This window comes from Somniosus microcephalus, chromosome 14, assembly GCF_052327205.1.
Source record: "Somniosus microcephalus isolate GS21.2 chromosome 14, FLI_Smic_1.0, whole genome shotgun sequence".
Taxonomy (NCBI): Eukaryota; Metazoa; Chordata; class Chondrichthyes; order Squaliformes; family Somniosidae; genus Somniosus; species Somniosus microcephalus.
The window spans coordinates 98,613,112-98,628,317 of NC_141000.1; the positions used below are offsets into that span (position 1 = coordinate 98,613,112).

At 50.2% G+C, this 15,206-nt stretch overlaps 1 protein-coding gene across 2 annotated transcripts in view; it reads left to right on the forward strand.

Moving 5' to 3' along the window:
* Positions 1-15,206, forward strand: part of c14h3orf38 (chromosome 14 C3orf38 homolog) — a 19,350-nt gene continuing 4,144 nt past the window's right edge. Inside the window, exons 1-2 of one of the 2 annotated variants that reach the window (XM_086007036.1) lie at positions 1-87; positions 6,254-6,441. In XM_086007036.1, the coding sequence (XP_085863162.1) occupies positions 6,259-6,441 (183 nt within the window). In that variant the 5' untranslated portion in view covers positions 1-87; positions 6,254-6,258. Of the gene's footprint in view, positions 88-575; positions 853-6,253; positions 6,442-15,206 lie in introns of those variants that run through there. The other variant, XM_086007035.1, reaches the window with a different exon arrangement.

Below are 15,206 nucleotides of genomic sequence, written 5' to 3' on the forward strand. Positions count from 1 at the left end.
GGTGAGCCGCTCAAATGCTTCCGCCCAGCTGGAGGAATCAGCGGCATTTTCAGCAACCACGGAGGGAATTCAGAAAAAAACCCGAGTGTAATTAGCTGTTGAACCACGCCTGTTGCTTCAATGTTGTTGAATCCCTGAATTTCCCAGCTACTGCCCCTGCAAAAGCCAAAATAATACCAAAGCAGGATGCTGGAAATCCGAAATAAAAACAGGAAATGCTGGAAATACTCAGGTCAGGCGGCATCTGTGGAGAGAGAAACAGAGTTAACATTTCAGGTCAAAGACCTTTCATCAGAACTGGAAACAGGTCATCGACCTGAAACGTTAACTCTGTTTCCTCTTTCCACAGATGCTGCACGACCTGCTGAGTGTTTCCAGCATTTTCGGTGTTTATTTCACTATTGATGCCGCTTGACTTCTCCTTTTATTATCGTCGCCTGTTCTTATTTAGTATAAAACACTGTTGTCGACACTATAATTGTGCATGAGGTCAGGAGATGTCTTATTTGGCATTTAGTGCTTTTACTATATTTTTAAAAATCTTATTGAATTTAAAAACCACGGTCGCGGTTGTGGTGCCGGGAATGAGCCGCCGCAGAGTTTAAACTGAAGGGGAGGGAGTGCGGGCCGGAACCTTTGTCCGGGGTCCCATTGCCGGCCGGAGTGGAGCCGGCGGCGAGCCCCTGCCCGCGGGCTCGGTGTTTGAGGAGAGCGAAGCCACAATCATGTCCCTGTTGTCGAAGATAGAGCGGTGCGGCTGCCAGGAGATCCTGCAGGCCCTGGGGCAGTGCGAGCTCTTCTCAGTGGCGGACACCGTCACCAACAGGATGTTAAATATCGAGAGTGCGGCAGGTGGGTGGCGGCTCCCAACCCCACTCCCTCCCCCCCAGCAACAGCCCTCACTCCCTCTCCCCCAGCAACAGCCCTCACTCCCTCTCCCACACTCCCAGCCCTCACCCAGCACCCACTTCCTCCCCCAGCCCCCACTCCCTCTCCCCCAGCCCCCACTCCCTCAGCCCTCACCCACTCCAGCCCTCACTCCCTCTCCCCCACTCCCAGCCCTCCCCCGGCACCCTCCTCCCTCCCCCAGCCTCAGCCCTCACTCCCTCTCCCCCAACCCCCACTCCCTCGGCCCTCTCCCAGCCCCAGCGCCCGCTCCCAGCGCCCACACCCACCCACTGGGGTCTTGCCAAATCAGATCAGCTCTCTGCCAGTTTTCTCTCTCCTCCCCCCCCGGCCCTTGAACCAGTTGCTGGGGGGTGATGGCGGTTCTCTCCGTAACCTCACCTCACCTCAATAGTCTCATTCACAATGTTAAACCTGCACTCTGAGTGTCGGTTTGGATATTCAACCATGACATGGTCAAGTCTGCTCCCGTACTTACCAGATGCATGTATTTGGATAGAGGTCAGGGGAGCAGATGATCCCGGCTGTTTTGACTATTAAGGAACGGCGATATATTTCCGAGTCAGGATGGTGTGTGACGTGGAGGGGAGCTTGGAGGTGATGGTGCGCCCATGCACCTGCTGCCCTTGTCCTTCTAAGTGGGGGAGGACGTGGGTTTGGGAGGTGCTGTCGAAGAAGTCTTGGCAAGTTCCTGCAGTGCATCTTGTAGATGGTACACACTGCAGCCACGGTGTGCTGGTGGTGGAGTGGGTGAATGGTGTGCCAATCAAGCGGGCTGCTTTGTCCTGGATGGTGTTGAACTTCTTGAGTATTGTCGTAGCTGCACTTATCCAGGCAAGTGTAGAGTCCATCACACTCCTGACTTGTGCCTTGTAGGTGGTGGAAAGGCTTTGGGGAGTCAGAAGGTGAGTCATTCACTGCAGAATACCTAGCCTCTGATCTGCTTTTGTAGCCACAGTATTTATGTGGCTGGTCCAGTTGAGTTTCTACTCAATGGCAACCCTCGGGTTGTTGATGGAGTATTCAGCATCTTGTGGGTTGAATGTCCAAGGGAGGTGGCTAGACTCTTGTTGGCGATGGTCATTGCCTGGCACTTATGTGAACATAGGACAGGAGTAGGTCATTTAGCCCCTCGAGCCTGTTCTGCCATTCAATGAGATCATGGCTGAACTACGACCTAACTCCATATACCTGCCTTTGGCCCATATCCCTTAATACCTTTGTTTAACAAAATTCTATCAATCTCAGTTTTAAAATTAACAATTGAACTAGCATCAACTACTGTTTGCAGAAGAGTGTTCCAAACTTCTACCACTATTTGCATGTAGAAGTGTTTCCTAACTTCACTCCTGAAAGATCTGGCTTTATTTTTTAGGCTATGTCCCCTAATCCTGGGCTCCCCAACCGGTGCAAATAGTTTCTCTCCATCTACCCTATCAGGTCCCCTTAATATCTTGAAACTTCGATCAAATCATCCCTGAACCTCCTAAATTCCAGGGAATACAACACTAGTTTGTGTAATCTCCTCGTAACTTAACCCTTGGAGCCTAGGTATCATTCTGGTAAATCTACACTGCACTCCCTCCAAGGGCAATACTAAGATGTGGTACCCAGAACAGAACACAGTACTCCAGGTGTGGTCCAACTAGGGCTTTGTATATCTGTAGCATAACTTCTGCCCCCTTATAATCTAGTCCTCTAGATATAAAGCCCAGCATTCTATTAGCCTTTTTGATTATTTTTGGTACCTGTCCAGTACATTTTAATGATCTATGTACATGGACCTCTATTCATATAAGTTCAAATTGCACCACAGCAGCTGGGGAATTTAAATTCAATTAGTTAAGTAAATCTGGAATAAAAAAAGCTAGTATCAATAAAGGTGACCATGAAACTACCAAATTGTTTTTTAAAATTTGTTCATGGGATGTGGGCGTCGCTGGCAAGGCCAGCATTTATTGCCCATCCCTAGTTGCCCTTGAGAAGGTGGTGGTGAGCCGCCTTGAACCGCTGCAGTCTGTGTGGTGAAGATGCTCCCACAGTGCTGTTAGGGAGGGAGTTCCAGGATTTTGACCCAGCGACTATGAAGGAACGGTGATATACGTCCAAGTCAGGATGGTGTGTGACTTGGAGGAGAACTTGGAGGTGGTGGTGTTCCCATGCCCCTGCTGCCCTTGTCCTTCTAGGTGGAAGAGGTCACGGGTTTGGGAGGTGCTGTCCAAGAAGCCTTGGCAAGTTGCTGCAGTGCATCTTATAGATGGTACACACTGCAGCCACGGTACGCCAGTGGTGGAGGAAGTGAATGTTTAAGGTGGTGGATGGGGTGCCAGTCAAGTGGGCTACTTTGTCTTGGATGGTGTTGAGCTTCTTGAGTGTCATTGGAGCAGCACTTATCCAGGCAAGTGGAGAGTATTCCATCACACTCCTTACTTGTGCCTTGTAGATGGTGGAAAGGGGAGTCGGGAGGTGAGACACTCGCCGCACAATACCCAGCCTCTGACCTGCTCTTGTTGCCACAGTATTTATGTGGCTGGTCCAGTTAAGTTTCTGGTCAATGGTGACTCCCAGGATGTTGATGGTGGGGGATTCGGCGATGGTAATGCCGTTGAATGTCAAGGGGCGATGGTTAGATGCTCGCTTGTTGGAGATAGTCATTGCCTGGCACTTGTGTGGCGCGAATGTTACTTGCCACTTATCAGCCCAAGCCTGAATGTTGTCCAGGTCTTGCTGCATGAGGGCATGAACTGCTTCATTATCTGAGGAGTTGCATAGAAACCCATCTGGTTCACTGATGTCCTTTAGGGAAGGCAATCTGTCCTTACCTGGTCTGGCCTATATGTGACTCCAGACCCACAGAAATGTGGTTGACTCTTAACTGCCCTCTGAAATGGCCTAGCATGTCACTTACTCAAGAAGGTGGCTCACCACAACCTTCTTAATGGCAAATAGGGACGGGCAATAAATGCCAGTTTTGCCGACGTCACCCACATCCCGTGAATGAATTTAAAAAAAAGACAGGGCCTCCTTAGCAGTGGCAGGTAGCTGAGACTGGCAGGCAAGGTCAGCTTGGCATTGCTAGGTAGCTGAACTTTAAGTAAGGCAGCACTTGACCTATATTATTAGAAGTCAGCATTTGGCTTGCTTGAATCAGAAACTGCAGTCAACGAGGTTGTTTCACGGTCTGTGTAAAAGTTGCGATTCACTCAATTGCAGGAGACTGATGTGTACTTCCATGATAACAACAGAGAATGCTGGGAAAAACTCAGCAGGTCAGGCAACATCCGTGGAGAGAAATTTGAGTTGACGTTTCGGGTTGAAACCCTTCTTCAAAACTGGAAAGAAAATAAAAAGATCGAAGGCAAAGCTGCGAAGAAAAGAAGAAAAGGAGACAATAAAAGGTATTAGAAGCCAGATGAGATGGTAATGGGCCCGTGGAGACAAAAGGCAGCTGAGATTAGGTGTGAAGTGTACTGGCAGGATAAGGACAGCTGCCAGGTGGGAGAGAGAAACAAAAGGAAAGGAGGGGGGTGGGGGGGAAGGAGGACCCAAAACAAAGGGGTGGAAAAAATTAAAAGGAAAAAAGTAATAGAGGCCGAGGTTATGATCTGAAATTATTGAACTCGATATTGAGTCCGGAAGGCTGCAAAGTGCCTAATCGGAAGATGATTTGCTGTTCCTCGAGTTTACGTTGAGCTTCCGTGGAACAATACAAGAGGCCAAGGATGGTGAGGTCCGAGTGGGAATGGAGCGGTGAATTAAAATGACAGGCGACCGGAAGCTCGGGGTCACCCTTACGGACTGAACGGAGGTGTTCCGCAAAGCGGTCACCCAATCTGCGTTTGGTCTCCCCAATGTAGAGGAGACCGCATCGTGAGCAGCGAATATAGTATACTAGATTGCAAGAAGTACAAGTAAATCGCTGTTTCACCTGGAAGGGGTGTTTGGGGCCCTGGACAGTAGGAAGGGGGGACGTATAGGGGCAGGTGTTTGGTGACCGCTTTGCGGAACACCTCCGTTCAGTCCGTAAGGGTGACCCCGAGCTTCCGGTCGCCTGTCATTTTAATTCACCGCTCCATTCCCACTCGGACCTCACCGTCCTTGGCCTCTTGTATTGTTCCACGGAAGCTCAACGTAAACTCGAGGAACAGCACCTCATCTTCCGATTAGGCACTTTGCAGCCTTCCGGACTCAATATCGAGTTCAATAATTTCAGATCATAACCTCGGCCTCTATTACTTTTTTCCTTTTAATTTTTTCCACCCCTTTGTTTTGGGTCCTCCTTCCCCCCCCCCACCCCCCTCCTTTCCTTTTGTTTCTCTCTCTCACCTGGCAGCTGTCCTTATCCTGCCAGTACACTTCACACCTAATCTCAGCTGCCCTTTTGTCTCCACGGACCCATTACCATCTCATCTGGCTTCTAATACCTTTTATTGTCTCCTTTTCTTCTTTTGTTCAATCGCAGCTTTGCCTTCGATCTTTTTATTTTCTTTCCAGTTTTGAAGAAGGGTTTCAACCCGAAACGTCAACTCAAATTTCTCTCCACGGATGTTGCCTGACCTGCTGAGTTTTTCCAGCATTCTCTGTTGTTATTTTGGATTTCCAGCATCTGCAGTATTTTGCTATTGTACTTCCATGAGCTGTGCAGCTTATATAAATGAGGGAGCCCAAATGGAAATGGTGTCTCTGTTAGGGAAAAGCTTGGAATCCTCATTTTGGAGTTTGAAGTGTTCATCAAAGTCGAGAGCTGTTGGCTTGAAGCATTTTTAGATTTTTGTGAACACCAAAGTGAAGAGGCTTGAAGGACAAACTGGTATCTCCACAGTCCATGCTTGGCCTTTGCAGAAAGCGGAGGAAATAAGGATAATCAGTAGGTATTAGTACAGGCTCCTGATACTTTTGCAGCATGCAGTACATTTTTACTTGGATCTCTCAAACCTTGGAGAAGAGAGGAATGGTGTGTCAGAATGTTTAGAAGTTTCAACAATCAGAGCAAAAACTAGATTTTTTTCCCCTACAGATAGTTTTGTGATATTTCAACATTTAGTGCAACAAATACTGGACAAAATTCACTCCGGAGAGAATGAAACTCTCTTTGTATTGCTAATTTTTCAGTAAAGGCCTCTTGCAACCGTGCTGTTGTTGGAGAGTTAATGAGGTAACATTCAGTACAAAAAGCTAAAGAGGAGAAGGGGGATACAACAATATAAAGAGATAACCAGAGCGGTGAGAATGTAGTGCAATGCTGAGAGTTTCCACACAGTCATGTTTAGCTAAAAGAATTTCTGTGTGTCTTGCGATAATGTTTTTCCTTTGTGCAGAACCTTATTGTTGCTCTTATCGCCTGCAGAAGCCATGAATGCGATACTAAGCTATAGTCAGAGTGCTGAGGAGCTGCTGAAGAGGAAGAAGATCCACCGTGAGATATTATTTCAATATTTGGCAAAACATGATGTTGTTGTACCAAGTAATGCAGAGAAATACCAGCTTGTTCAGAAAATTATAGAGTATTGGAGGGAAGGCACCTCTGCATCCCAGGTATTTAATTTGAAGCTGCGTTTTATAATAAAACACGTATGTTTGTACTTTCAAATATTTTTGCAGTGCAATTAAAAATGAAATTCGTTTTAAAAATGATGATTTTTACAAATTCAGGTTACTCCTTCAAATAAGTATTTGTGAAAATGAAACATTAATGCCCAGCTGATCTAAGTTTAAAAAAAAAATTTGAACAGATTGGATGTGGCGTTATTTCTCTCATCAAATGACAGTATTTTACTGCCTATTTAAAGGGAAACCCAATTTTGAAATTAGGACGGCTCCTAATTGGAAGAATCAAGATTTGTTTCATGTACAAATGGGCTATTACTGTCATCCTGGACAAGGGCACCCTAGGGATCCTATTTCTTTTGGAAATTTGTGCCATAATCCTGTAATTTAAAATTCTCATCCTCGTTTTTAAATCCCTCCATGGCCTTGCCCTTCCCTATCACTAATCTCCTCGAACATTAATGCCCCAAACACTCTGTTCCCCTGACTCTGGTTTCTTGTGCATCCACCCTCCTTTGCTTCACCATTGATGGCCGTGCCTTCAGCCGTCTTGGTCCCACACACGGGAATTCCCTCCTTAAACCACTCTGCTTCTCCACCTCCCAATCCTCCTTCAAGACCCTCCTTAAAACACACTTTGATGAAACTTTAATTCACCCCTCCTCATCGCTCTTCCTTTGGTTTGATGTTGATTTTTTTTTTGCTTATGCCTCTGTTAAGTGTTTTGAGATGTTTTTCAACATTAAAAGTACTATACTGATGCAAGTTGTTGTCATTTTGTGTAATAACCATATATTGGGCTTTGTTCTAAACTGCGTCCTTAAGTTCTTTCTTCATCAGTACTAGTTCGATACTTATTTACCCCAGAACAAGCTCATTTTCACCATTTGTGTTATTTTTCACTGGCAGTGTAGTTTCACAGTAAATACATAGTTTTATCTTTTTATTTGGAAGTTTTTCTTTTACTAGTTGACAGTTCCATACTTCCATGGTTGACAGTTGCTGTGCCTTAATCTATCTATATATATAAACCGTTCCGTCTGTCTGGCTATACAATCAAAAGTTATAGAGCGTACATACACATATGTTATATCAAAAGAAAGCTTATCATTAGGGGACTCTCATAGGCGTGTTTACTTTTTGGTCAGACAAAAATTGTTCCGACAGTATACAAAAAAGGTTCAAAAAAATGGCAACATTCCGCTCATTAGCGTTGAGTGACGTGATGGTTGACCAATCATACAGGGGATTAACCTGATGGTTGACCAATCGGTGCGTCACGGGGGGCGTTTCATTGCGTGTGTGGGCGGGCCTAATCCTTCTGAGCTGAGGTGAGTGGCCGCCATCTTGATTCCTAACTCTTCATTTATTTTTCCCACTTTCTGCGTGTTTATTTTCAAATATAGATTTCCAGCAAAAAAAAAGTTGCTTTTAAAACACAATTAAATTGTTTTTTAAAAAAAGTTAATTAATTTGTAAATATTTTCTCTAAACTCATTAATTTTCCTACCTTTCACCGTTTTTGCAGGCCTCGAAGCCTCGGCCTCTCCGCCCCAGCCACGCCCGAGCTAGGCACCTCCCGTCCCGCTCAACAAGCGGCCCGCGATCGTCGCCATCTTTGTAAAGGCTGGCGGGGCGGGGCTGAGCCTAGCGTAGCCACCGCCGCCATCTTTGTAAAGGCTGGTGAGGCGGCACGGAGCTCCGCAGAGCCGGCGCTGGGCTCGGGTGCTTTGTGGCCTGCGGCCGAACGGCGGCTGCGGAGCTCGGGCTGCCCGGGGCGCTGCGCTCGGCTGGGCCATGTCAGTGCGGGTGCCCGAGGCCCCGGGGCCTAGCCTTCTCCAACCGCTGCCGGCAGCGCAACTCGCAACACTGGCAGAGGGGAGAGGGTCTGCTGGCTCCCCACCCCCCTTTCCCCCCCCCCCTCCCTTTCCCCCCCCTCCTTCCCCCACCCTTCCCCCCCACACACCCCCTTTCCCCCCCCCACACACCCCCTTTCCCCCCCCCCACACACCCCCTTCCCCACCCTCCCACACACCCCCTTCCCCCCCATATTCCCCCCATTCCCCACCTCCCTTCCCTTCCCCCCTCCTTCCCCCACCCACACCCCCTTCACCCCCCCCACACCCCCTTCCCCCCCACACCCTTTCCACTCTCCCACACACCCCCTTCCCCCCCCACCCCCACACCCCCCTTCCCCTCCCCCCGTTCCTCTCCCTCTTCCCCCCTCTTCCTCCCCCCCTTCCCCCCTCCCCCTCTTCCTTCCCCCCTCCCCCTCTTCCTCCCCCCCTTCCCCCTCTTCCCCCCCCTTCCCCCTCTTCCCCCCCTCCCCCCCTCTCCCTTCCCCCCTCCCCCCCTCTCCCTTCCCCCTCCCTCTCCCCCCCTCCTCTTCCCCCCCCTCCTCTTCCCCCCCTCCTCTTCCCCCCCTCCTCTTCCCCCCCCCCCTCCTCTTCCCCCCCCTCCTCTTCCCCCCCTCCTCTTCCCCCCCCCTCCTCTTCCCCCCCCTCCTCTTCCCCCCCTCCTCTTTCCCCCCCCTCCTCTTTCCCCCCCTCCTCTTTCCCCCCCCTCCTCTTTCCCCCCCCCCTCCTCTTTCCCCCCCCCCCTCTTTCCCCCCCCTCCTCTTTCCCCCCCTCCTCTTTCCCCCCCCTCCTCTTTCCCCCCCTCCTCTTTCCCCCCCCTCCTCTTTCCCCCCCCTTCCCTTTCCCCCCCTTCCCTTTCCCCCCCCTTCCCTTTCCCCCCCCTCTTCCCTTTCCCCCCCCTCTTCCCTTTCCCCCCCCTCTCCCCTTCCCCCCCTCTTCCCCTTCCCCCCCTCTTCCCCTTCCCCCCCTCTTCCCTTCCTTCCCCCTTCCCCCTTCCCCCCCCCTTCCCCTTCCCCCCCCCCTCCCCTTCCCCCCCCCTCTTCCCCTTCCCCCCCCCCTTCCCCTTCCCCCCCCCTCTTCCCCTTCCCCCCCTCTTCCCCTTCCTCTTCCCCCTCTTCCCCTTCCCCTTCCCCTTCCCCCTCTCCCCTTCCCCCTCTCCCCTTCCCCCTCCCCCCTCTTCCCCTTCCCCTCCCCCCTCTTCCCCTTCCCCCTCCCCCCTCTTCCCCTTCCCCCTCCCCCCTCTTCCCCTTCCCCCTCCCCCCTCTTCCCCTTCCCCCTCTTCCCCTCTTCCCCTTCCCCCTCTTCCCCTTCCCCCTCTTCCCCTTCCCCCTCCCCCTCCCCCCTCTTCCCCTTCCCCCTCCCCCCTCTTCCCCTTCCCCCTCCCCCCTCTTCCCCTTCCCCCTCCCCCCTCTTCCCCTTCCCCCTCCCCCCTCTTCCCCTTCCCCCTCCCCCCTCTTCCCCTTCCCCCTCCCCCCTCTTCCCTTCCCCCTCCCCCCTCTTCCCCTTCCCCCTCCCCCCTCTTCCCCTTCCCCCTCCCCCCTCTTCCCCTTCCCCCTCCCCCCCTCTTCCCCTTCCCCCTCCCCCCTCTTCCCCTCCCCCCTCTTCCCCTCTTCCCCCTCCCCCCTCTTCCCCTTCCCCCTCCCCCCTCTTCCCCTTCCCCCTCCCCCCTCTTCCCCTTCCCCCTCTTCCCCTTCCCCTTCCCCCTCTTCCCCTTCCCCCTCCCCCCTCTTCCCTTCCCCCTCCCCCCTCTTCCCCTTCCCCCTCCCCCCTCTTCCCCTTCCCCCTCCCCCCTCTTCCCCTTCCCCCTCCCCCCTCTTCCCCTTCCCCCTCCCCCCTCTTCCCCCTCCCCCCTCCCCCCTCTTCCCCTTCCCCCTCCCCCCTCTTCCCCTTCCCCCTCCCCCCTCTTCCCCTTCCCCCTCCCCCCTCTTCCCCTTCTCTTCCCCTTCCCCTTCCCACCACACCCCTTTCCACCACACCCCTTTCCCCTTTCTCTCCTTCCCTCTCTCTCTCCTTCCCTCTCTCTCTCCGTCGCGCTCTCTCCTTCCCTCTGTCAATTCAATTCAAATTGCTTTATTGGCATGACAAGGTACATCTTATGTTGCCAAAGCATCGAAGAACATTCATGGTTGTACACAAAAATACAGATCTATCCATACAGTGTATAAACAGATATATCCCTGAGTGTATAAATATACATTCATGTAATTTGTATATACTCTTTTCTTATATTTAGTGGTTGTCCGTCTGTTTATGGCAAGCTGTAACATAGTGTGCCGCTAAGGTTACACAATTTCTATCTTCCCCTAGTAGGTATGGGAGTTTTTGGTCGTCATTCAAATTTCTGAATTCCGGGCATATTTTTGTGAATTTTGGGTAGAAATTCTCCCTTATGCCCTGATATTTTCTACAAGCTGTGAGGAAGTGCATCTCTGTCTCCACCACTCCCTGACTGCAGTGAGAGCATATCCTGTCCTCTCTTGGTAGCCGGGTCTGCCTGTGTCTACCTTTTTCGATCGCCAGGCTATGTTCACTAAGTCTGTACATTGTCAAGGTTTTTCTCAGTTTGCTATCCTTTACCATGGTCAGGTAATCAGCCATGTTGTATTGTCTGTTTAGGGCCAAGTAGCAGTTGAGTTTGCTTTGGGTTTTTGTTGTTTCTGTCCAATATGACAGATATTTTTCCTTTTGCTTAGCGACGATTGTGTTGGGTCGAATTCTTTGTGTTACGCTGTCACTGTCCTGGGGCTGGTTATTGTTAGTAGTGTTAGTAGTTACTTCACTGAGTCCCAGGACTAGTTGACTGAGGGTATTCTTCTTTATGGTCCTCTCTTGGCATTTCAGGGCTTCGTAATGATAGCATTGGGGGTTGCTCATTTCTAGGTGTTTCCAAAATTTGGTGGCTCTTTTTTGGATAGTGATTATTAATGGATATTGGCCTAGTTCTGCCCTGCATGCATTGTTTACGGTTTTCCTTTGAGTCCGGAGGATACTTTTACAGAATTCTGCATGTAGGATCTCAATTGGGTGTTTGTCCCATTTTGCAAATTCTTGTTGTGTTAGCGGTCCCCACACCTCACTGCCATAGAGTGCAATTGGTTCAATTACTGATTTAAAAATTTTGAGCCAAATGCTAATTGGGATTTCTATTTGGACTGATGTTTTAATCTCTCTCTCCCCCCCAGTCTCTCTCTCTCCCCCCCAGTCTCTCTCTCTCCCCCCAGTCTCTCTCTCTCCCCCCCAGTCTCTCTCTCTCCCCCAGTCTCTCTCTCTCCCCCCCAGTCTCTCTCTCTCCCCCCCAGTCTCTCTCTCTCCTGTCTCTCTCTCTCCCCCCCAGTCTCTCTCTCTCCCCCCCAGTCTCTCTCTCTCCCCCCCAGTCTCTCTCTCTCTCCCCCCCAGCTCTCTCTCTCTCTCTCCCCCCGTCTCTCTCTCTCTCTCTCTCCCCCCCAGTCTCTCTCTCTCTCCCCCCCAGTCTCTCTCTCTCTCCCCCCCAGTCTCTCTCTCTCCCCCCCAGTCTCTCTCTCTCTCCCCCCCAGTCTCTCTCTCTCCCCCCCCCAGTCTCTCTCTCTCTCCCCCCCCAGTCTCTCTCTCTCTCTCTCCCCCCCCAGTCTCTCTCTCTCTCTCCCCCCCCAGTCTCTCTCTCTCTCTCCCCCCCCCAGTCTCTCTCTCTCTCTCCCCCCCCGTCTCTCTCTCTCTCCCCCTCCCCCCCCAGTCTCTCTCTCTCTCCCCCCCCCAGTCTCTCTCTCTCTCCCCCCCCAGTCTCTCTCTCTCTCCCCCCCCAGTCTCTCTCTCTCTCCCCCCCCCAGTCTCTCTCTCTCCCCCCCCCCAGTCTCTCTCTCTCCCCCCCCAGTCTCTCTCTCTCTCCCCCCCAGTCTCTCTCTCTCTCCCCCCCCAGTCTCTCTCTCTCTCCCCCCCCCAGTCTCTCTCTCTCTCCCCCCCAGTCTCTCTCTCTCTCCCCCCCCAGTCTCTCTCTCCCCCCCCCAGTCTCTCTCTCTCTCCCCCCCCAGTCTCTCTCTCTCCCCCCCAGTCTCTCTCTCTCTCTCCCCCCCCAGTCTCTCTCTCTCTCTCTCTCCCCCCAGTCTCTCTCTCTCTCCCCCCCAGTCTCTCTCTCTCTCCCCCCCAGTCTCTCTCTCTCTCTCCCCTCCGTCTCTCTCTCTCCCCCCCCTCCGTCTCTCTCTCTCCCCCCCCCCAGTCTCTCTCTCTCCCCCCCCAGTCTCTCTCTCTCCCCCCCCCCAGTCTCTCTCTCTCTCTCTCCCCCCCAGTCTCTCTCTCTTCCCCCCCCCCCCCCGTCTCTCTCTACTCCCCCCAGTCTCTCTCTCTCTCCTCTCTTCCAACTCTCTCTCTCTCTCTCTCTTCCAACAACAGCATGCCCTCAAAAAACCCTCAGCACCGCCGGGCACTCCAGCTAGTATCAATATATGTGAGCGTAGCCATTGAACTATTTGACCTTGGGCAGTATCACACCCAAGCTTGATCTGTCTCTACCTGCTGTCCACACATGAGCATCTTCTAGCAGGGCTCACTGGATATTATGTAGCAATGAGCACCTCAGACAATTTTCTTTTGTTCTGCTTCATAGTCTAGAGGAGACTGAAGCCACTTTTTATGTCTTGTCAGTTCTCCAGAGTCCCTTTTCACAGAAGGGTAACTCGATATGGACCATTTCGGTGGTCTGTTTTAAGAAGTGAAGCGGATAAAATCTCATCCCATTGTTCAAGTTGATACTTGTGGTGCTTCATTTCCCACCACCTATCTGGACTGCAGCAAAGATTATCTGAGAAAAATTATTAGAGACAGTTGTAGTGTCCAGCCAGATAGATTATATTGGCTGGTCTTGGGTTTTAGGAGGATTCTTGCTTATACAGCAGTTGCTGACTTTCTACGAATCGGCCATATGCAGATGAAATTTGATAAGTTTCTGTCCAGGGAAGTGCTGACACTTCAGTGCAGTTTATTTTCCCCTGAGGAGGAGTTTAAATGAGTGGTCCGAGTTGGAAAGCTTTATGCACAGGGAACACCCCAGAAGCACAAGGCTTTTTACTAGGGACATTGGATGTATAAATAATGCATCCAAATAAATTTAGCTACATCACAAATTCCAGCTATAGTAAGGAATCAAGTGGGGCGAATGGTGACAGTATTGCCCAGATGGCAAAACTGTTGGAGCTTGGCAATGATGTGCCCTAACTTCATGACCACGATAGCTATCCAAGGTATTGTCTTGCACTGTTTTGTGGGGTTGAGAATTTTAGGCTTTCTGTCTAACTTATACAGAGCCTAATTAAATTACTTCAGTTACGTGGATAGACTGGAGAAGCTGGGGTTGTTCTCCTTGGAGCAGAGAAGGTTGAGAGGAGATTTGATAGAGGTGTTCAAAATCGTGAGGGGTCTAGACAGAGTGAAACTGTTTCCATTGGCGGAAGGGTTGAGAACCAGAGGACACAGATTTAAAGTGATTGGCAGAAGAACCAAAGGCGATATGAGGAAAAACTTTTTTATGCAGCGAGCGGTTAGGATCTGGAAAGCACTGCCTGAAAGGGTGGTGGAGGCAGATTCAATCACAGCTTTCAAAAGGGAATTGGATAAGTACCTGAAGGAAAAACATTTGCAGGGCTATGAGGAAAGGGCGGGGGAGTGGGACTAGCTGAAGTGCTCTTGCAGAGAGCTGGCACAGGCTCATCAGGCCGAATGGCCTCCTGTGCTGTAACCATTCTATGATTCTATTCTATAATTCTACTGTTTTCAGAAAACAGATAGTTTAGGCATTAGCTTGCACCAACTCTAGAAAGTTTTTCGAAGTGTTAGAAAAGCCTTGGTCTCGTCTGTGGATGTCCCTAGGTGATTTTTGTTCCATTGTAGGATGAGGCAGTATTTTATTTGACAGGAGACAGAATTTCTATTAACAAATGAGAACAACAATACCTACAGTCTAACAATAAAAACAGAAAATGCTGGAAATACTCAGCAGGTCAGGCAGCATCTGTGGAGAGAGAAACAGAGTTAACGTTTCAGGTCGATGACCCTTCATCAGAACTAGCTTTTTTTTAGGCAAGAGAGATTAAGAGATGGTGCAAGACAAAAGGAGATGGTAATAGGACAAGTTAAGAAACAAAACATTTGGCTTAGCTCACTGGTGGCACTCTCACCTTTTGCATTAGAAGGTTAGGGGTACAAGGCCCACTCCAACACTTCAGCACATAATCCATGGCAACATTTCAGTGCAGTACTGAGGGAGCTCTGCAGTGTCAGAGATGTTGACTTTTGGATGAAATGATGAACTGAGGCCCTGTACAGGTGGTCATAAAACCCTATGGCACTATTCAAAGAGCAGGATGTCCTGACCAACATTTATCCTTCAATCAATGTTACCAAAAATAGATCAGCTGGTCATTTATCTCATCTCTTTTTGTTAGACCTTTCTGTGTCTGCCTACAAAAAATAGTAACTCATCAACTGTGAAGCATTTTGGGGCATCCTGAGGTGGTGAAAGTTGCTATATTGAATGGCGGAGCAGGCTCGAAGGGCCAAATGGCCTACTCTTGCTCCTGTTTCTTATGTTCTTATTAGATTTTTGGCTACTCAAGGGATATGGGGATAGTGCGGGAAGGTGGAGTTGAGGTAGAAGATCAGCCATGATCTTATTGAATATACCTGAAACGCACAAAATTGATCAGTGTATTTCTGTTTTGATTAAGCACTATATACTAGAACATAAAGTACCTTAATGGAGGACATGCTGTCTAGTTAATAAATAGTGGGGCCATGACTCAAATTTAGTTTTCTCTTAACTACTTTAATATCTACCTGCATTTAGATACTAGCAGCAAAACTTTACAAGAAGCTACACGTGCCTGTGGAGATCTTGCCTCAATAATGTTACTGCTTTGAGCATCCTGTCCC